This window comes from Homarus americanus, unplaced genomic scaffold (genome assembly GCF_018991925.1).
Source record: "Homarus americanus isolate GMGI-L3 unplaced genomic scaffold, GMGI_Hamer_2.0 scaffold44651, whole genome shotgun sequence".
Classification (NCBI taxonomy): domain Eukaryota; kingdom Metazoa; phylum Arthropoda; class Malacostraca; order Decapoda; family Nephropidae; genus Homarus; species Homarus americanus.
In genome coordinates this window covers 107,668-130,593 of record NW_024713059.1, presented here as the reverse complement: position 1 = coordinate 130,593, position 22,926 = coordinate 107,668, and the positions used below count along the sequence as shown (strand labels likewise).

The 22,926-nt window shown below is 42.3% G+C and overlaps 2 protein-coding genes across 2 annotated transcripts in view; one reads left to right on the top strand and one right to left on the bottom strand.

Moving 5' to 3' along the window:
* Positions 1 to 22,926, top strand: part of LOC121865665 (probable 3',5'-cyclic phosphodiesterase pde-5) — a 115,407-nt gene that overhangs the window by 24,427 nt on the left and 68,054 nt on the right. Inside the window, 1 exon segment of the mRNA XM_042365190.1 lies at positions 17,825 to 17,896. The gene's annotated coding sequence lies outside the window, so the exon portion shown is untranslated.
* On the bottom strand, positions 7,856 to 8,332 carry LOC121865627 (collagen alpha-1(XXVII) chain B-like). Its single transcript, XM_042365152.1, has one exon. The coding sequence runs from the start codon at positions 8,330 to 8,332 to the stop codon at positions 7,856 to 7,858; it is 477 nt and encodes a 158-aa protein (XP_042221086.1).

The following is a 22,926-nucleotide window of genomic DNA, read 5'->3' as shown; positions in this document are numbered from 1 at the left end:
AGTCTTACAGGTTCAGAGTTACAGGTTCAGTCTTACAGGTTCAGTCTTACAGGTTCAGTCTTACAGGTTCAGAGTTATAGGTTCAGTCTTACAGGTTCAGTCTTACAGGTTCAGAGTTATAGGTTCAGTCTTACAGGTTCAGAGTTATAGGGGAAGCTTCTATCGTGTGTACAGTTCGGGAAGCATTGTTATGCCTTAGTCTGAACCGAGAAACAGAGTGACTATACAATGAGTGGCTATACAATGAGTGACTATACAATGAGAGACTATACAATGAGTGACTATACAATGAGTGACTATACAATGAGTGACTATACAATGAGAGACTATACAATGAGTGACTATACAATGAGTGACTATGCAATGAGTGTACGAGTGACTATACAATGAGTGACTATTAGTGACTATACAATGAGTGACTATTAGTGACTATACAATGAGTGACTATACAATGAGTGATTATACAATATACAATGGTTTAATCATAGTTAATTCACACTATAAGATTATCCTGGTATAAGACGCCTGACAACCCTGAATTAATGAGCAAACAATTTTCACAGCTCTCTAAGGATATTGATAATTATTATTATTATATTATTAACTCCAGGTCGTGCAAATGTTGTTATAACAGTGAGGTAACAACAGTGAACGGGTATATTGATGAACTCTAGGTGAAACAGGAGGATTAACAGAGGATTTACTGTTTTTGATCAAGGTTTGGTTATAGTGCGTTCATTTAGCAACGGTTAAGAGGAAAAAAAATATGAAATAAAATAATAATAATTTCATTTCTTGTAAAGGTATTCCTACATTAAATGACTACTGTATATCTAAATCCTTACTAGGTATTAAGTACAAGTAACTGCTTAAGGCAAAATTATCGAAGTGATTTTGACGTGTTTTTTTCCTATTTTTATATCTTTAACAATGACGTAACAACCTATAAGATCTTCAGACACAAGGGATAATATTTGTGGTTGAGAAGTTTCAGTTATTTAGGTGAATTCTTACGGCAGCTAATACGTTAACCTGAAGCTCTCACGAGTGGTGTCTGGTTGGGTTCATGGGGATGATACCTTGTGTCACCTCATGATTAAGCATTGTATAAGTACCCGCGGGATTAGGATATGTTAGGTTTGGTTAGGTTAGGTTAGGTTAGGTTAGGTTAGGTTATTATTTAGGTGGAATAATCTTGAAGTGATCCTAAGTTTTTAATATAGCTCTGAAAATATCGACCAGGTATTTGGCTCCCTTTAATAATAGTAGATCGTCTCGTCATCATTCAGCTGTTTTAGAATAACAGGTAAATATTTGTGCTGGGGGAAGTAATCACAGAAAACGGGAACACGACACACAAACCATAAATAGAACAATAGGTTAAAAAAAATAGTAACGAGGACCTTTGTGTGTGTGTGTGTGTGTGTGTGTGTGTGTGTGTGTGTGGTCTAACAAAGGTAAAGGTGACACTTGATAAACACTCCTATAAAAGATCTTCATTTTTATTCTAATTTTGGAAAGTGATCATCAAGTTAAGGCCACAGTTCTAGTTAACGAAAAAAAAAAAAAAAAACTTATTTTTTTTCTCTCTTCAGGTGGACAAATATTCATGGGAATTTTGGTAGACTGACTAAATGACAAGTTATAATTTAAGCCAACAACTTCTCATCACTGACTACAGGATGACTTATTATTTTTTTATATTGTTTTCTGTATATATACTGTATATATTTTATTTATTTATTTTTATTTATTTTTAACTTTGATCTGTGATTGTGGCGTTTGATTTCCTTTCTCAATATTAAATAAATGACTTTCTCGGTGACCAAAGTCTAATTGGGTGGCAACTATCGATATATATTTAGGTTTTTTTAAATGTGTTTGGTTTCTGGAGTGACAGACAAAGACAGACACTGGCAGACAAACACAGATACTAACAGACATATACAGACAATCACAGAGACAGGCACAGATTCGTAAACGATGATAGAAACGAACCATCGCTTTTTTTACCTGGCGGAGCTAATTAAAGCATCGTAATGACTGAGCTGTAAATTACTCCTCGCTGGTAATGTGATGAGGGAGGCTCCATTACAGGTCCCTAGTTGAGGTGTATTTTTAAATGTCACGCTAAATGGGGAGGATTGTCTGGTCAAGCCTTATAATACATCTCGTGTGTTTTAGCCAGATGGGAATCAATTCTCGTGGTGTTTAAAGCGATCGAAGGTAATTCATATATGTTGAAGTGTGTTTTTTGTTTTACTTAATATATTGTTTATTAATGTGTTATGCATAAATTATACCTGTGCTGGGTTGGGTTAGGTTGGGTTAGTTTGGGTTAGTTTAGTATTCATTTGTAGTTTGTGTTGTGGTTGTCTATATATATATATGTTCATTCATATATAGAAACATCACTCTGGCTTATCGAGAAAAAAACTAGAGAGTATGATTTTTTTTTTTAATTATTCCCAAAAATAATCGCCAGCTTGATTTGATTGCTGGGGACGATGGTGTTGTTATAGGAGGTGAATGAGAGGTTCTTCTGATCTTGAGTCCCTCTTTACACACTTCTAGGTCATACTCTCGTTCCTCTACTGTTTATACTTCAACAACAGCAACACCAGCAGTCAATAACTATGGATGTTTTGTACCATTTAACGTTATTAATACTCCTGTTACCTCCGCCAGACGAACTATCACCACCATCTTGCTGTCTGTCGTGTTAATGATGAGAGAGTACCTGAGAGCCTTAGTCATATACCTGTGTTGTGGTTATTTGTTCCATTCTTGATCATGACACAAATCACTGCGTTTCCTCCACCTTTTTGCTTTTTAACACTTTTGGTAATTTTTACAAAAGTGAACAAATTTATGATGTAAAATTTATTCTCCTGAAAACTAGAATATAACGAAGGGTGATAATTGACTGTACTATTCATTAATACCGTTACCTGTGAGTGAAATACATTACCTGTAGTGTTTTTAGATGAGTGTAAGATATCATTCACTAATATCAACACTAAGGCACTATACACGTGGGGTCCTTACCTGAGAGAAGGCGTCTTGGGGGTTAATTAACTTGTCTCAGGTGGGTGGGGCGACGCGGAAGGTGATGATGATAATACCTGGCGGTAGATAATGAAGACAGGTGTGTGTGTGTGTGTGTGTGTGTGTGTGTGTGTGTGTGTACATAAGGTGAGGTAGGAGTGTTTTTTTTTCTCTCTCTCTCTCTCTCTCTCTCTCTCTCACCAGGTAAGAAGCACCACACTCCCCCATACACTACAGGAGAGGGTAAGGCTGTACTAAACCATCACCTCACTATAGTTTATTTTCTCTGCGTAAAGTACTCGTCGTGTGAGAAGCTTCGGAGTCTGTAATTAATAAACCTAGTGTACTTAATGAGCCTTACCCTGAGTTTTATAAGGCTCTCAGCTTTCTCCATCATTATACAAAGTAGTTATAGAATGAGACTCCTGATTCCTAGATATGTGTTATGAAAAGACTTAACGAAGGTATAATGAGGTGTAGTGTTTATGTATAACTTTTAATGGGAGAATTTGTAGGGTATGATGAGTGAATTGATGTTAATGGGAAGATATATATTAGGTATGTAAATAATGTTGTTGTTAATGGATAAAGAGACATTGCAAAATTTACTCAAGTGGTTAATGGGAAAAGGCGAGACAATTATGAAGTAAGATGTTGTAAAGACGAACAGACGGACGTTTATTAATAGGTAAATATTATGAGGTTAAAGATATGATTTAATACCCGCGTTTACCTATATTATTAACAATATTGAAGGAGTACTGTTCCATACCTGTTAATGAAGAGAAGTTAATTTTTTGTTAATGGGGAGATCTTAAATAATACCTGTGCAGTAGTTTACCTGTGTTAATAACTTTCAAGGGTGAGTTTATTATTAAAAATATAAATCAGTTGAGAGGCTATAGTAGCTAACATACCTGCTTGAAACACGTGGCTGAATGAATCTAACATACCTGCTTGAAACACGTGGCTGAATGAATCTAACATACCTGCTTGAAACACGTGGCTGAATGAATCCCACATACCTGCTTGAAACACGTGGCTGAATGAATCCAGGTTATCGATATTATCTCATTTATAATTAGTTTCAAAGATAACATTCCCAGGTATAAGATAGTGTCGAATCTAATGTTTAAACTTAGTATCGAATTGTAAAGTTATCGGATCGGATTATCTTTTGGTGCAGACGAGGAGTCTTTTGGTTGTCGTAAGTTAAGATGTAAGATTGGGACTTTGTTTTGGTGATGTTTAAAAGTATCGTAATTGTTATAGTGGTTCCTAAAGTTATAGATGTTGGTTTAGTTTGATTTTAGGGGGAATTAGTGCGAATTAAGGGGAAATAGTTTGAATTAGGAGGAAAATAGTACGAATTAGGAGGAAAATAGTACGAATTAGGAGGAAAATAGTATGAATTAGGAGGAAAATAGTACGAATTAGGAGACAAAAAAAATTATTTTCATTAATTTGTTTTTGCATTTTATTGAACGTGTTTAGTCTGTGTGATTTAGAGGTGATTTATTATTTATTTAAGAATTAGCAATTACTTGATTGAAAGAAAAATAAGAAATTGATTTTATTTGGTTATTTATATATTGAACTTCATTTACATCATAATATATATCGGAGTAATTAAATAACCCTGATTTATATATGTCATAGATACACCTTTTGACAAATAAGTAATTAAGAAAGTTTGTATATACGAATTTACTATAAAAGGGTATATACCATCACACTAAAGCCAGTATATACGATTTTTTTAAGAGTTTACAAATATACCCTCACACGAATTTCTGTATATACGATTTTTTTTTAGCGAATACATCCCATTACATGAATACCAGCTAATGAAAGTCTTACCTTTGTAGAGAGGGTCACTCCATCTTAGTGTGCCGGGTCGCTATCAATCCTTCCTTGAGATAAAACTTAGCATCACTTCGCTCGTTGCCGGACACAAACACGGGGCTAATATTGACAGAAAGAGAATTGTTAATGAGTGGAGTAATTACCTTTCGTGGATCTATTAAGTTAATTATACTCTGCCAGGTAGCAATTACAGTTTTTGTCGTGTTACTGAGGGAAGGTAATTGTTGGATAAGTGCCTCCTTGTTTCTTGTCGTTGTTATGATTGTTTTGTTGTTGTTTTTGTTTTAGGAGTTTCTTGGGTTAGGTGTCATTATTGTATCACCTGTTAAAAGCCGTAATGCTAATCGAACTTATCTCACCTTAATCTAACGTAACCTAACCTAACCTAACCTAACCTAACCCTCCACCCACCCCCCCCCTCAACCAGGTAATATTAAAGGTGTTTAATCATCAGTTGAAATAAATTAGGGGTGTCTAATCTTCATGAGCTATGGGTAGTAGAATGTGTTCGGTTCACTGTGATGATTTGAATGGCGGCCACACTTCCCTGTCTGTCTGTCTGTCTGTCTGTCTGTCTGTCTGTGGACTTGGCAATTAACCAGACTTCTAAAACGATAGATCCGATTACAGTCGATTTTTTGATAGATTTAGACTAACGAATAAACAAATAGCGAACGTTTTAAAGGCCAAAGTTCAAAGTTCACAGGTTAAGGTTGATATACGAACGTTGACCTTTGACAAAATAGAGTTAAATAATACAGAACTATTAATTACATTATAAAAGTATTAAAAGGTAAGTTTATTAAGAGACCAAGGGGATTAAATTAGTTTTGAGGTTAAAATAGGTCAGGTGTGAAGGTCAGGTGTGTGTGTGTGTGTGTGTGTGTGTGAGAGTAAAACGGAGGAAACACAGGTAGGAAAATTTAATTAAGCTTGGCAGGCGTGTCTCAGGTATTGGCCTGGCAAGAACCTGATTTAATTTCGGAGGATAAAGACAAAGGTCGCAGGTCAAGGTGAGGTTAGGTTAGGTTAGGTTAGGTTAGGTTAATTACAAGAACAGTGAGTCGATCATTTACTTCACCTCGACCTTCAACACCTGTAGTGGATCAACTCATTTGTAGCAGGTAACCAGGAGACACTGTAACCCCCCCCCCTCCCCCCAGGCTCTGTCTAGGGTGCCAGTGGTGGTAGAGGTAGTGGTGGTAGAGGTAGTGGTGCCAGTGGTGGTAGAGGTAGTGGTGGTAGAGGTAGTGGTGGTAGAGGTAGTGGTGGTAGAGGTAGTAGAGGTAGTGGTGGTAGAGGTAGTGGTGGTAGAGGTAGTGGTGGTAGAGGTAGTGGTGGTAGAGGTAGTGGTGGTAGTGGTGGTGGTGGTGGTAGAGGTAGTGGTGGTAGAGGTAGTGGTGGTAGTGGTGATAGAGGTAGTGGTGGTAGTGGTGGTAGAGGTAGTGGTGGTGGTGGTAGAGATAGTGGTGGTAGAGGTAGTGGTGGTAGTGGTGATAGAGGTAGTGGTGGTAGAGGTAGTGGTGGTAGTGGTGGTAGAGGTAGTGGTGGTAGAGATAGTGGTGGTAGTGGTGATAGAGGTAGGTGGTGGTAGAGGTAGTGGTGGTAGAGGTAGTGGTGGTAGAGGTAGTGGTGATAGAGGTAGTGGTGGTAGTGGTGGTAGAGGTAGTGGTGATAGAGGGTGGTGGTAGTAGGTAGAGGTAGTGGTGGTAGAGATAGTGAGGTGATAGAGGTAGTGGTGGTAGAGGTAGTGGTGATAGAGGTAGGGTGATAGAGGTAGTGGTGGTAGAGGTAGTGGTGATAGAGGTAGTGGTGGTAGTGGTGGTAGAGGTAGTGGTGGTAGAGGTAGTGGTGGTAGAGATAGTGGTGGTAGTAGTGATAGAGGTAGTGGTGGTAGAGGTAGTGGTGATAGAGGTAGTGGTGGTAGAGGTAGTGGTGATAGAGGTGGTGATAGAGGTAGTATGGTAGTGGTGGTAGAGGTAGTGGTGGTAGAGGTGGTGGTGGTAGAGGTAGTGGTGGTAGAGGTAGTGGTGGTAGAGGTAGTGGTGTAGAGTAGTGGTGGTAGTGGTGGTGATAGAGTAGTGGTGATGGGAGTAGTGGTGGGGTAGGGTGGTGAGGTGGTAGTGGTGGGGGGGTAGTGGTGACAGGCAGTGAAAGAACCTTACTACCTGAAGGAACTCTGACTGGGATTCAACCAACGAACCCAACAACCAACAACCCAACCCAACCAACCAACCAACCCAACCCAACCCAACTACAACCCAACAACCCAACAGTAACAACAACACTAACACCAACCCAACCCAACAACCCAACCCAACAACCCAACAACCAACACCAACCCAACAACCACCCAACCCAACTAACCTAGATGTGTTGTGACGAGTTGAAAGTTGTAAATGGGGATATACATGACACCATCACCTTGACATGTGTGTGTGTGTGTGTGTGTGTGTGTGTGTGTGTGTGTGTGTGTGTGTGTGTGTGTGTGTGTGTTACTCTGCTCATGGTTACACACATACCCGTTAGAAGAGTCATGAGTTAAGAGCTCCTATGTGATAAAGTGCTGGGGTTAAATGAGTTATGAACGAGTTAGGAGAGTTATATCACTGATGGCCTCTCTCTCTCTCTCTCTCTCTTACTTTCTTCCACAACTCATTTTCACACGTGAGCTTTTGTTTTGTTTATACAAAGGTTAATTATTTGTTCCCGTCACCTGTCTCGTTCATCATACCTGCGTCACCTGTCGTTCATCATACCTGCGTCACCTGTCTCGCTCATCATACCTGCGTCACCTGTCTCGCTCATCATACCGGCGTCACCTGTCTCGTTCATCATACCTGCGTCACCTGTCTCGCTCACCATACCTGCGTCACTTGTCTCGCTCATCATACCTGCGTCACCTGTCTCGCTCATCATACCGCGTCACCTGTCTCGCTCATCATACTTGCGTCCCCTTCTCGCTCATCATACCTGCGTCACCTGTCTCGCTCATCATACCGTCACTTGGCTCGCTCATCATACCTGCGTCACCTGTCTCGCTCATCATACCTGCGTCACCTGTCTCGCTCATCATACCTGCGTCACCTGTCTCGCTCATCATACCTGCGTCACCTGTCTCATCATACCTGCCGTCACCTGTCTCGCTCATCATACCTGCGTCACCTGTCTCGCTCATCCCTGCGTCACCTGTCTCGTTCATCATACCTGCGTCACCTGTCTTGCTCATCATACCTGCGTCACCTGTCTCGCTCATCATACCTGCGTCACCTGTCTCGCTCATCATACCTGCGTCACCTGTCTCGTTCATCATACCTGCGTCACTTGGCTCGCTCATCATACCTGCGTCACCTGTCTCGTTCATCATACCTGCGTCACCTGTCTCGCTCATCATACCTGCGTCACCTGTCTCGCTCATCATACCTGCAGGGCCAAAATTAAGTGGTGTTCTATCGCTTAGGAGGTAATTATTAGGGTAATTATTGGGGTGATTATTGAGGTGATTAGAGCTGCTTGTTGTCATTACCATTTAATTCTCTTGAGTAAATGATTGACTGATAAAATTAGGGGGATAACTGAATGAAAGGCTGACTGACTAATTAAGTGACCGACTGACATAACTGGTGATCGACTAATTGAGTGGCTGACTTATTAAGTAACTGGTACTCTAATGGACTGTTTTATACTCGGGCTGATTACAATACCCTCACTTAACCACTAACCACCACTCTACTACCACCACCACTAACCACCACTCTACTACTACCACCACTAACCACCACTCTACCACCACCACTAACCACCACTCTACTACCACCACCACTAACCACTACTCTCTACTACCACAACCACTAACCACCACTCTACTACCACCACCACTAACCACCACTTACTACCACCACCACTAACCACCACTCTACTACCACCACCACTAACCACTACTTGGCCCAGAACAGAGTTAACACAGTACCGCCTTCAATAATAATCAACGTGTATATGGCTACATCATGACGTCATCGGATAAAAAACATATACATACATACATACATACATACATATACACATACATACATACACACATACATATCATACGCTCATTGTCTCTCCATTCTTTCATTCCTTGTCATTCATCCTCCCTTTTTTTCTTATTATTTCTCCTTGTTCTCTTTCTCTTTCATCTTAACTCTTTTCACCTTCTTCTTCACAACATCTTTCTGTTCCTCTCTCCTTTGTTCCATTTATAGCATTAATCTTTTCTCTCCCATTTCTTATTCTCCTATTTTGCCCCTCCTTCCTTACCTCTCACACCTATTCATCATCTCCCTGCCTCATCTCTCTCTCTCTCTCTTATATCAGACCCATACCCTGATTGGTGCCTGTGTCTTTATCACTTTGTTTGTCTCTCTCGTAGGATCTGTGTCCGAATATGACCACTTGGGGCTTTTACACCTCACGTGTGTGTGTGTGTGTGTGTGTGTGTGTGTGTGTGTGTGGTGTGTATGACCAGTACCTCTTCCATCAATAATTCAGTGTGTAAATACCCACTGATGAGTTTACTTTGTCGTCACTCCTGAGGGGATCTGACGTAGTACAGGTGTTAAGGTACAGGTGTTGATTATGGTACAGGTGTTGATTATGGTACAGGTGTTGATTACAGGATGGTGATTATGGTAGGTAGTGATGGTACAGGTGTTGATTATGGCACAGGTTGATTATGGTACAGGTGTTGGTTATGGCACAGGTGTTATGTGGCACAGGTGTTACAGGTTAACAGGTGTTTGTTATGGCAATTTTTGATTAACACAAGATACTGAAGGAGAGAGAGAGAAGAGAGAGGAGAGAGAGAGAGAGAGAGAGAGAGAGAGAGAGAGAGAGAGGATAATCGTATAGGATTGGGAGGAAAGAAGAGGGGAGAGGAATAAAGGAGGGGGAAATAAACGTGTTTGGATGGAAGTGAAGGAAGGGAAGGAAGGGGATGATGGGTTAAAGGAGGAAGGGAGGGAGGAGGGACAGGATGGAGGGAATGAAGCAGGGAGGAAGGGAATAAGGAGAAAGGGGAGAATGATGGATTAGGGGAGTGAGGAAATGAAGATTCAAGGAAGGGGAAGGGAAGGAGAGATAAGAGGGAGAGTTAAGATGTACGTGGTAGGTGTCAGGGCCAGGTAGGCTGCATCACTGATAGCTGTGGAGGGTGTAATCCACCAAGCCACGCTACCACCACAGCGAGGGTCAGCCATAGTCTCTCTCTCTCTCTCTCTCTCGTGGTGGTGGGCTGAGTAATGCCCGTCAGCAGATTAACATTAGACCTGCAGTGATTATTATACCTACCTGACCGCCCACCTGTGACATGAGTTACCTGTCTGGTTACCTCTAAAGCCTCGCGTATTCCACCTGTTTGACCTCCCTCCCCCTCCCCCCCTGTAACCTCCTCTTCCTTCCTCCCCAGACACTCTCTTCCTTTTGTTTACATTATCTTCCTGCAATTCTTATCTCTTCTTATCCTCACCTGTACTTCCTTTCACCCTGTTTATTGTGTTCTTTGCTTTATCTCCTCTTCATCTATCTCATCCTTATTCCATTATCATTTCATATTCCTCTCCTCCCCTCTCCTCTTCATCACCTGGTTTTAACTCCTGCTGGTGCTCTGTAATGGTGAAGCCCCAGGGACTTAAGCCGCCTGTGTTCGCTGTTTGTGGGTGTTAATGGTCTAATTAGTGTGCTGGAGGAGGAGGCGTCGTCGTATAAAACCAGGGCAACACACACACACACGCACACACACACACACACACACACACACACACACACACACACGCGGTGATAATTGTCTAAAACTGCATAACACACGACGCAGCTTAACTTATGGTAGAAAACATCTCTTCGCTGCAAGTGTTTTAAGGGATAACTAAAGCTTTTCCGCCACTCCACACTCGCACCATTACATACATAAATACTGACCTTGAAATAATGCTTTGTGGTGTATAATTTTCTGAAGGTTTTATTTTACTTTATTCTCTTTCACAGACTCGTTACCTGGTGGATATTTTTTTTGGAATTTAGTTTGAATTGAGATTTTATTCAGGGATGTGTTTGTGTGTGTGTCGTAGTTACCACAGTCTTCACTACCGTCACCATCACTACCAGTCTCCGTCTCCACCACCACCACCACTATCTAGCGCCACTACCACCTCTATCAAGCACCACCATCACCACTACCACTCTCCACCATCACCACCACCCACGGGAGCTTAAGTCTAGGATGCAGCGTCTGACAGTCCAGCTTTCAGGGCCTTACTTCAGGTTGTGGGCAGGGAGACCAGGGTCCAGGGCACCAGCCGTTGGAGGACGGACTAGGAGACGACGATCACTGGAGACTACATCAAACTCGCTCACATTAAACTCTGAAGCAAGCGGTGGAGTCCCTGTTGAGCCCTTCACCCCCAGCCAGGGAATGATGTTAAGAGTATCAGGTGTATCTGTGGGTGTGTGGGAAGACGCTTTTGAGTGGTAGGTGAGTGTGTATATGAATGAAGTGCGTTGAGGATGTGTGGAGGGAAGGGAGGTAATGGGGAGGGGGAGGTGCGTGGGGTGGGGAGGGGGGTAGGGGAGGTGGGGTGGGGGAATGGAGGTGGGTAGGGAGGTAGGGAGCCACAGGACGGCAAAGAAGGGAGAGGAAATTACAGTGGTGTGTTTACTTTTGTACATGAGTGTGTGTGTGTGTGTGTGTGTATGGCAGTGGTGTAGAGGAGTGGCTAACGGTGTGTGTGTGTACATATAGTGGTTGTCAGGTGAGTGTGTACATGTGCGCCTCTATGAGTATTTTTGTACATGTACGTGTGAGTGTACAGTACTGAGCGTTTAGAATACGAGTTACATCTACGCCTTCACATTATAGAAAATGAGAAGAGAAGTACACTGGTTTTCTGTTGTGCTGTGTTATGGGAGACTAAAATAGGTTAATATTCGTCCATTGGCTGTCCGCAGGTTTCCAATTTTCAATATTACAGACAATAAAAACCCAAACATACGACTTCATATCATTTCTGGTGCACATCAATATTAACGGAGCATCTTACAAATTTCTAGGCGTAAATTTCTGTACCCGCCGTGTTGCCAGTCATTTTCGTCCCTCCTCCTCCTCTTTGCGACATGACAACCAATGATCTTCAAGTAACGTGTTATGTGACTTGGCTGGCAGGTCATTTTGAAGCAGCCATTTTGATTGCTCGTGATGGCTCGCGAAAAGTGCTCTCTCCCTTATCTAACTGCTATTCAGCCGCTGTACCCATGACCTAGACGATCTCTTATTAATACGAGACTAATTGAGTAAATGTAAGATCACGTGACACTTTGTTTACTGAGCCATTATGGACGACGAGACAAGGTGAACCATTGAAGGGCGGGGGTGGGGGGTCTTTAAGCATTTAAACATTTGTATCATTTAAAAAAATTCCCCAAATACTTAAAAACAAATTCTTAACCTCTACGATGTCGGTACGTTGAGTGTGACGGAATGCAAATTAAATAACGTAACGCATGGTTCATCAGTAAGACCGCTGGATATAGTAAACACTATTGTTTTATCTTGGTAAACATAATTGTTTACCCTATAAAATATTGTTTCCTATCCTATTTAGGGCCATAAAAGGTGCAACAGTCATAAAATATGGAGGGATGATGCCGCCAGCCAGGTGAGAGACGCGACCAATATAGATAGATAGATAGATAGATAGATAGATAGATAGATCACCACCCAAACCATTATTCACCCGAGAGAATCCCACCAGGTAATTTTCCAATGTAGAAATTCTCATCTGAGTTTTTTTCCCCCACTTGATAAAATCGTTCAAGTTGAGGGAAAATTCTATCAGCTGCCGTTCTGATATTTCTCTCTTAAACAGTTGTAGAAAGATACGGTATTGTAGGTGAGAGAGAGAGAGAGAGAGAGAGAGAGAGAGAGAGAGAGAGAGAGAGAGAGAGGCTCCTCGTATCGTTAAGACATTTTCCACATATCTGATTTACAAAACATATTGAAATTGGAAAATAAATCGAGTGGATAATTTTCAAATAATAGACCCCAAAAAAATAGTTATATGTTGAAGTATTGTTATATTATTCTCTTTTATTATAGTTCAATACCTGTTGTGATTCGTTCAGTTAAATTGTAAATAAAAGGCATGTTTCTAAAAGCCCCCTTTAACGTTGTTCATATCTGGTGTAGAAAAACGCTCCATCTGGATTCTACACTCGTTCTTTAAGGTAAATACGCTGATCCCCTTCACTCGAATCCATCAACAAATTGAATTATTGGAATCTGATCGTCTTTCTTCGGGACAAATAAAATTACTTGACCTTTTAAGAATATACGAATACGGGGAATATTAAAATTGGTTTGTTAAGGATGACGTTGGTGGTTCAGTTGTCTATAGTGTATTGTGTAGGATTGTCAGGCCAACACACAGGGTAGTTTGAAGAGTTGGGACGGGTATATTACATGAATGATGTCCTGTTGAGTGATTGATTTGGTGAGTGATTGATTGTTTTTGTTTGTTTGTTTGTTTGTTTGTTTTATTGATATTGTGTTTGTATGTATTTTGGATAGTTGTGTATGTAGTATTGTCCAGAACACACACACACACACACACACACACACACAGAATAAAATACCTAAGTGCCACATTAATCCTTAAAGGGTTAATTATCCTACTAAGACAGGTAACGATGACTGGGGGTAACCATCTGATAATGCAAGACAAATTGACCTCTATGTAGCCATACGTAAGAGGGAGCCACAGAGAGTAACTTATCACATGTATGCTATGGTTGGTAAGCGCCACAGGTCAGGTCAGGTCAGGTCAGACGAGCGTGAGGGTGTGTGACCATCTCCTGAGGTGCCTAAACTAATACTGGAATGGGAGGAGAGTGGGGTAGGGAGGAGAGGCAGGGGTAGGGGAGGAGAGGCGGTAGGGAGGAGAGGCAAGGGGGGAGGGAGAGGGGCGGTGGGGAGGAGAGGCGTGGGGGAGGAGAGGCGGGTAGGGGAGGAGAGGTGGGTAGGGGAGGAGAGGCGGGTAGGGAGAGGCACGTGGTAGGGGAGGAGAGGGTAGGGAAGAGAGGCGCGGTGGGGAGGAGAGGGTGGAGGAGGAGAGGCGGTAGAGGAGGAGGAGGCGGGGGAGGAGAGGTGGTGAGGAGGAGAGGCGGTAGGGAGGAGAGGCGCGGTAGAGACGGTTGGCTGGTTGAGAGGGTTATGATGGGTGAGTTGACTCTGGCTGGTCGTCGCCGTAGACTAATATGAAAGAAAGATTATTATTATTATTATTATTATTATTATTATTATAATTATTATATTATTATTATTATTATTATTATTATTATTATTATTATTATTATTTCTTCTTCTTCTTATTCTTATTATTATTATTATTATTATTATTATTATTATTATTATTATTATTAGTAGTAGTAGTAGTAGTAGTAGTAGTAGTAGTATTACCCCCCAGGCCCTGATGTGGGTCAGTGACCTGTGCTCAGGTGGGCTAATCCCCGAAAAAAAACTATGTTGGAAGAAGTGAAAAAGCGGAAGGATATTTTCTTGGGAAAATTCATTATAATAAAAACATATTATGAAAAGTACAAATAATGACAACCATTGGATGTCATCATAAAAGAAGACGTGTTCTGAATGTTTATACCAGTCAGTGCGAGTTGAATAAAAACAGTCGAAAATTACCCCCATCAAACGTATGTCTTATTCTTAAAAGTTGAGTACAGTAAATCTATATATATATCTTAAGGTGTCAGGAATTTTTAATATTACTATTCTTATTTTATGTGATATTACGTTATAAAACTCCCTATGTACTGTATATATTGTAGATGCTCATTTTTTATAGACTTACGATTGTGGAGCGTGGATTAGAGTCTTTCCCCCAATGTTCCAGTAATATCTGGATAACGAACCTAAACTCATCTTGTGAAAAATGTTAAAAAATATATTAAACGAATTGAATGGCCTTATTAAGAGTTATTTTTTGTTCCTTATTATAGTCTGAGTGTTTAAGAGAATGGTTGCAGGTGTAGGGCTTGGCATGTTTGTTCGGACCACTCAGCGTTGATTTATAGCAGCCAGCAGCACCAATCACAGACACGAAAGCCACCACACAACTTTTACCTCCCGTGAAGCCTAAGAGATGAACCTGATTCCCCAAGTGATGAAGTCAATAAGTTTTTTCTTTTCTTTTTCTTTCTTATCTCTCTTCAGGGGGCAAGATGTAGGGAGTAATGTTCTTTTCTTTATTTTCTTTCTACAGTGATAAAGGAGGTACGGTAGAGAGGTGAATAATGGAGGAACACGAGAGACAAGGGGAGAACTAATGAATGGAAGGGAAGAGGTAGAGAGGGAATGAATAGAGGGAAGAGGTAGAAGCAATGAATAGAGGAAGAGGTATAGTAGTAATGAAAAGAAAAGAACGACTGTGAAAAGAGAGAAACAGAGAATAAGCAATGTTGATGAATTCAGTAAGTGAGCGAGAGAGAGAATGAATTGGAGAATGACGAAAAGAAGAACAGATAGAGAATAAGAGAAACGAAATAGATGTTGAATTAGAAGTGTAATATTGTGACTAAGAATATGGGAAGTAGGAAATCAGAGAATAATTAAGTGGAAAGAAGGAACTGACGACTGTGTGTGTGTGTGTGTGTGTGTGTGTGTGTGTGTGTGTGTGTGTGTGTGTGTGTGTGTGTTCGGGTACGAGCCACATCATATCACAGTCACCATGGTAACTAATGAGCCAGTCGTGAGCCATCTTCCACACAGGTAACTAAATTATGAAAGTGCTTAAGAAAGTTCCAAGGCTCGCTAAATATTTGATCTTAATTTTGTTTTTTCGAGATCTGGTTGTGAGAAATCATATAATAATCGACCCTTATTTATGACGGTGATTTAATAATATCCCATGCACTACCATAGAATAACCCTGAATTAAAAAAAAAGGTTTATCTCACTACTCAAAATATAGTCGATGGTGTTTTGATTCTTGTGAGTGTAGTCTTAAATTGCCTCCTCTTCCTATTAGATCGTCTTATACTTCATTTTACCTTAAGTGTTTCTGTGCTGTTTTTCGCCTATTCTTGTGCTGACTCGAGGGTATATATTTTTTTTTACTAAACAGACTAATTTTCTTTTTCTAGTTTATTTGAAGGGAAAGTCTTACTCGTGGGTGTGTTTGTAAATATAAGACATGTTTTTAAAAGCCCCCCGCCTCTTACCATTGTTTACATTTGGTGTGGAAAAACGCGCCTTCCGGATTCTATACTCGCGTTCTTGTAAGGTAAATATTCTTACTCTCTTTTGGCCCTCTCCATAGGCTCCTCACTGCACCCCTCATCCCTTACTAGTCATTCCTAGCCCTTAATCCTCACCCCCTAATCATGCCTTGCCCTTATTAAATATTCGTAGTCCCTTCTGCCCCCTTAGCCCTTGCCAATCATTTATAAAGAACATAAGAAAAGAGGGAAAGGGGCCATACTAGGCAGCCCTTTTTACACCCATCCTTTATCACTCTTCACTCATCCCAAAGAGAGAGAAAAGAGAGAGAGAGAGAGAGAGAGAGAGAGAGAGAGACTATCTGTGCCTCCTAAATCGTTATCAAAACACCGCCATGATATCTTTGTTGACATATTTTGTTGTTGTTGTTGTTGTGTTATTGATGAGTAAACACCACGCCCGCCTCTCTACCTGGGGATTGCCCTTAAGGCTCTGTTATGTGTGCTGTACTTTGGATCACATGAACATTAGCTACCCCAGATTATTTCTCCTTAAGATTAACTACCTTAATCTACCCATAACCTTAACCTAACTTTATTTGACCTAACCTAATTTAACCTATCCTAACCTACCCCAGTCAGGTAACATTAAATTAGTTAAACATTAGTTGAAATAACCTCGGGAAGAATCTACAGGTAATCCAGTTTTTCTTCAGCGTTTAAGAATATATTTCGTATTTGTATTAACCTGTGGTGCCGATGTGGAGGAAAGGTTTACACACACACACACACACACACACACACTCACTCAGGTAAATCGCTGAAGACTCTTTACTGTGAGTGTTTGACGTAGCTACTCGAAAGGCCCTCACGTAGGAGTTATTTCGGGTAAAATCTTCGGTTCTCTGGAGTGGCTGTGAAATCTATACTGAGAGTTTAAAGGAAAAATTTTATTGTGTTTTAGAATTTGACTCTTAGGGTCACCACCACCACCATCACTAATATTACTACTGCCACTATCATCATCATTACCACCACTATCCTTGCCACTACCACCATCGCTACCACCACCACAATCACCACAATCACTGTCATCAATATTACCACCACAGCCTTTGTACGAGTGAGGGAACATGGGAGGAGAAGAAGATCAGGAGTGAAGGAATCTCTTAGTTGTAGAAAAAGACGAAAACGTTTAATTAATTATTTTTTAATCAATCCTGAAGAATTATGATGACCTTGTGGGCCAGGGAATAAACCTTTCAATAACTAATTTACGCCATGATGTTAGGAAAAATATAATAATTGTATCCCCCAAAAATAATCATATTCTGTTTACATCACATCAGCTGATTTTTAAAAGACGTTGCCAGTTCGTGTTTTTCTTGACCTGAATATTGAGTTAAAAATCATTCCACGCTGCATTTAATTAATATAGAGTGTAAACATTAAATCAATTTAACTCGGAATTACGAAAACATATTTATTTAACCATAATGAGCCAGATTATATTTGTATTTGGTGTTGTAATCGGCAAAATCTGTATCGTTTATTCAGATTTATGACCATTGATGTTTGGCTTCTGTAGCTGTAGATTTTTTTTAAACAAACTAATTTATTCTAATTTGTTTGTTTCTTCTTTTTCCTGTAGGCGTTGGAGCTCCCAGTCTGACGGTGAACGGCCGCACCAAGATGAACCACCTGGACCAACACTCTGCCACACGTAAGTCACTTCTACACACCTGTACTAAACACCTGTACTCCATACCTGTACTCCACACCTGTACTCCACACCTGTAATCCACACCTGTACTCCACACCTGTACTCCACACCTGTAATCCACACCTGTACTCCACACCTGTACTCCCCACCTATACTCCACACCTGTAATCCACACCTGTACTCCCCACCTGTAATCCACACCTGTACTCCACACCTGTAATCCACACCTGTACTCCACACCTGTACTCCACACCTGTACTTTAATCACACTTAAACCCATTCTGGCTCATCTTTTTCCAGTCATTTTTAACTCAAATTTATAATACATAATAAACAATTAAGAAGCAAGTCACCTGAATATTGGTCACCCCAGCGAGGAGGGGGAGGAGGAGAGAGAGGGGAAACAGGTAGAGATGAGAGTAAACACAGGGAAAGGAAATGAGCGTTGGGAGAGAGAAGGAAAAGGAGAGAGAGAGAGAGAGGGGGGTGAGGGAGGGGGGAGAGAGGGGAGGGGAAGACACAAAGGTTTTCTTTTGACTTTCATCTGTCAGCTCGTTTATTTGGTATCTGTAATCCACCACCGTCATCCACACCATTTCTGCTATCATTAATCCGTTCCTGTTATCATCCACCTGTTCCTGTCATCGTCCATCCGTTCCTGTTATCATTCATCCGTTCCGGTCATCATCCATCCGTTCCTGTCATCATCCATCCGTTCCTGTCATCATCCATCCGTTCCTGTTATCATTCATCCGTTCCTGTCATCATCCATCCGTTCCTGTCATCATCCATGCGTTCCTGTCATCATCCATGCGTTCCTGTCATCATCCATGCGTTCCTGTCATCATCCATCCGTTCCTGTCATCATCCATCCGTTCCTGTCATCATCCATCCGTTCCTGTTATCATTCATCCGTTCCTGTCATCATCCATCCGTTCCTGTCATCATCCATCCGTTCCTGTCATCATCCATCCGTCTGTCATCCATGCGTTCCTGTCATCATCCATGCGTTCCTGTCATCATCCATCCGTTCCTGTCATCATCCATCCGTTCCTGTCATCATCCATCCGTTCCTTCATCATCCATGCGTTCCTGTCATCATCCATCCGTTCCTGTCATCATCCATCCGTTCCTGTCATCATCCACACCGTTCCTGTTATCATCCATCCGTTCCTGTCATCATCCATCCGTTCCTGTCATCATCCATCCGTTCCTGTTATCATCCATCCGTTCCTGTCATCATCCATCCGTTCCTGTCATCATCCACACCGTTCTGTCATCATCCATCCGTTCCTGTCATCCACACCGTCTGTATCATCCATCCCCTGTCATCCATCCGTTCCTGTCATCATCATCCGTTCCTATCATCCATCCGTTCTGTCAATCCATCCGTTCCTGTCATCATCCACACCGTTCCTGTTATCATCCATCCGTTCCTGTTATCATTCATCCGTTCCTGTTATCATTCATCCGTTGCTGTTATCATCCACCTGTTCCTGTCATCATCCATCCGTTCCTGTTATCATCCACCTGTTCCTGTTATCATCCATCCGTTCCTGTTATCATCCATCCGTTCCTGTTATCATCCACCTGTTCCTGTTATCATCCACCTGTTCCTGTTATCATCCATCCGTTCCTGTTATCATCCATCCTTTCCTGTCATCATCCATGCCTAAGTAACATCTACTAACATCTATCACTAGCACCACCTAATAGCACCACCTACTAGCACCACCTACTAGCACCTACTACTAGCACCTACTACTAGCACCCACCACTAGCACCACCTACTAGCACCCATCACTACTAGCACGTACTACTAGCACCACCTAGCACCTATCACTAGCACCACCACCTACTAACACCTACCACTAGCACCACCAACTAGCACCTACCACTAGCACCACCTACTAGCACCTACCACTAGCACCACCTACTAGCACCTACCACTAGCACCACCTACTAGCACCTACTACTAGCACCACCTACTAGCACCTACTACTAGCACCACCTACTAGCACCTACCACTAGCACCACCTACTAGCACCTACCACTAGCGCCACCTACTAGCACCTACCACTAGCACCACGTACTAGCACCTACTACTAGCACCACCTACTAGCACCTACTACTAGCACCTCCCACTTGCACCTACCACTAGCAACACCTACTAGCACCACTACTAGCAACCACTACTAGCACCACCTACTAGCACCCACTACTAGCACCACCTACTAGCACCTACTACTAGCACCACCTACTAGCACCTACCACTAGCACTCTACTACTAGCACCACCTTACTAGCACCACTACTAGCACCATCTACTAGCACCCATACCACTTCAGACCACCTATCAGCACCTACTACCAGCACCACCTACTAGCACCCACCACTCAGCACCAACTACAGCACCCACTACTAGCACCTACTACTAGCACCTACTACTAGCACCACCTACCAGCACCACCTACCAGCACCTACCACTAGCACCACCTACTAACACCTACCACTAGCACCACCTACTAGCACCTACCACTAGCACCACCTACTAGCACCACTACTAGCACTACTACTAGCACCTACTACTAGCACCACCTACTAGCACCACCTACTAGCACCTACCACTGTAGCACCACCTACTAACACCTACCACTAGCACCACCTACTAGCACCCACCACTAGCACCACCTACTAGCACCCACTACTAGCACCTACTACTAGCACCTACTACTAGCACCACCTACTAGCACCACCTACTAGCACCTACCACTAGCACCACCTACTAACACCTACCAATAGCACCACCTACTAGCACCTACCACTAGCACCACCTACTAGCACCTACTACTAGCACCACCTACTAGCACCTACTACTAGCACCACCTACTAGCACCACCTACTAGCACCAACCTACTAGCACCACCTACTAGCACCTACTACTAGCACCACCTCCACTAGCACCTACCACTAGCACCACCTACTAGCACCCACTACTAGCACCACCTACTAGCACCTACTACTAGCACCACCTACTAGCACCCACCACTAGCACCACCCACTAGCACCTACTACTAGCACCCACTGCTAACCTACTACTAGCACCACCTACTAGCACCACCACTAGCACCCACCACCAGCACCACCACTAACACCTACCACTAGCACCACCTACTAGCACCTACCACTAGCACCACCTACTAGCACCTACTACTAGCACCTACTACTAGCACCTACTACTAGCACCACCTACTAGCACCACCTACTAGCACCCACCACTAGCACCACCTACTAACACCTACCACCACTAGCACCACCTACTAGCACCTACCACTAGCACCACCTACTAGCACCTCTACTAGCACCACCTACTAGCACCTACTACTAGCACCACCTACTAGCACCACTACTAGCACCACCTACTAGCACCACCTACTAGCACCACCTACTAGCACCTACTACTAGCACCACCTACTAGCTAACCACCATCCTGGATCACCAAGTCCTTCCACTAGTTCAGCAGACCTCGAGAGCACCAAGGCAATATTGATGGTCTGGCTGATCAGGGTCTGTCCGTGATCGGGTCTGCCTGATCAGGGTCTGGCCGTGATCAGGGTCTGGCCGTGATCAGGGTCTGCCGTGATCAGGGTCTGGCTGTGATCAGGGTCTGGCCGTGATCAGGGTCTGGCCGTGATCGGGGTTTGCCGTGATCAGGTTTTGGCCGTGATCAGGGTTCTGGCCGTTATCAGGGTCTGGCCGTTATCAGGTCTGGCCGTGATCAGGGTCTGGCCGTGATTAGGGTCTGGCCGTGATCAGGGTCTGGCGGTAACGTAATCAACTTTCCTCCTTCAGTAATATTTATTTTTATACCTCGCCACCGTCTGTAGGAGGAGGGTATATAGTATCATCTTTCGTCTGTCTGTCTGTCTGTCTTGGTATTGATGGACGTAATGTGATTTCAGTTTTATGGTGATGTCGATTTTTGGTTATGGTTAGGTTAGGTTAGGTTAGGTTAGGTTAGGTTAGGTTAGGTTAGGTTAGGTTAGGTTAGGTTAGTTTTCTCTTCGTTAATCAATACGTAAAGAAGACACTGATCATTGACTCTCTGAATTGGCTCACTGACTCATTGACTTTCTAACTAACTGACTCACTGATGCAACAATACGCCTCAGTACTCATACTTAATGGAGGCGTGGCTGAGAGAGAGAGAGAGAGAGAGAGAGAGAGAGAGAGAGAGAGAGGTCAGGGCAAATTTTCTTGAATAGTAATTGTGACCTTTTAAATTCTAATTACCGACAGAATATAAAGATGTGACGGTCATAGATGGGGAGAAAAGACTAGAGGTTAATTTAGTTCCATGATAAAGCTTTTAGCCTTAAAAATCTCATTATGTCAGAAAGGGTTGGGAATGACTGGATTGCCTCGACCCCACAAGAATAAGCTAGCTACTTAACCTAATGACATGAGTTTCCTTTTGGTTGTATCTTTGCTGTGAGACCTTTGTTGTGAGAGAAACAGACAGAGAGACAGAGACTTTCTTTATATATCTCTCTCTCTCTCTTTCTCACACTCTCTCTGTGTCTCTGCCAGTAAGGGAAAAACCAATACTTTCTTATGTTATTTTTGTACCTTTGACGGGAGGTTATATGTTTCTGAGCGGAGAACCCGTGTCCAATTAATTTCTCTCGCTCTTTCTCTCTCTATTTCTGTCTCTCTCTTCTCTCTCTGTCTGCCACACACACACACACACATACACATACACACACACACACACACACACACACACACACACACACAACAGCGGAGAAATAAACAGAATCCTCTAGGAACAATTCATAACAAGTGGTGATGCAGGACAATGAAGCTCATTTACAGGTGGGAGACGGACCCTAAAACTGTGCTATTGTTCTCACTGACGATGACGAAGACGCTGACGAAGACGATAATAGTGACGATTTAACAAGATGACGAAGACGACGCGGCGAAGACGATAATAGTGACGATTTAACAAGAAGACGATGACGGAGATGA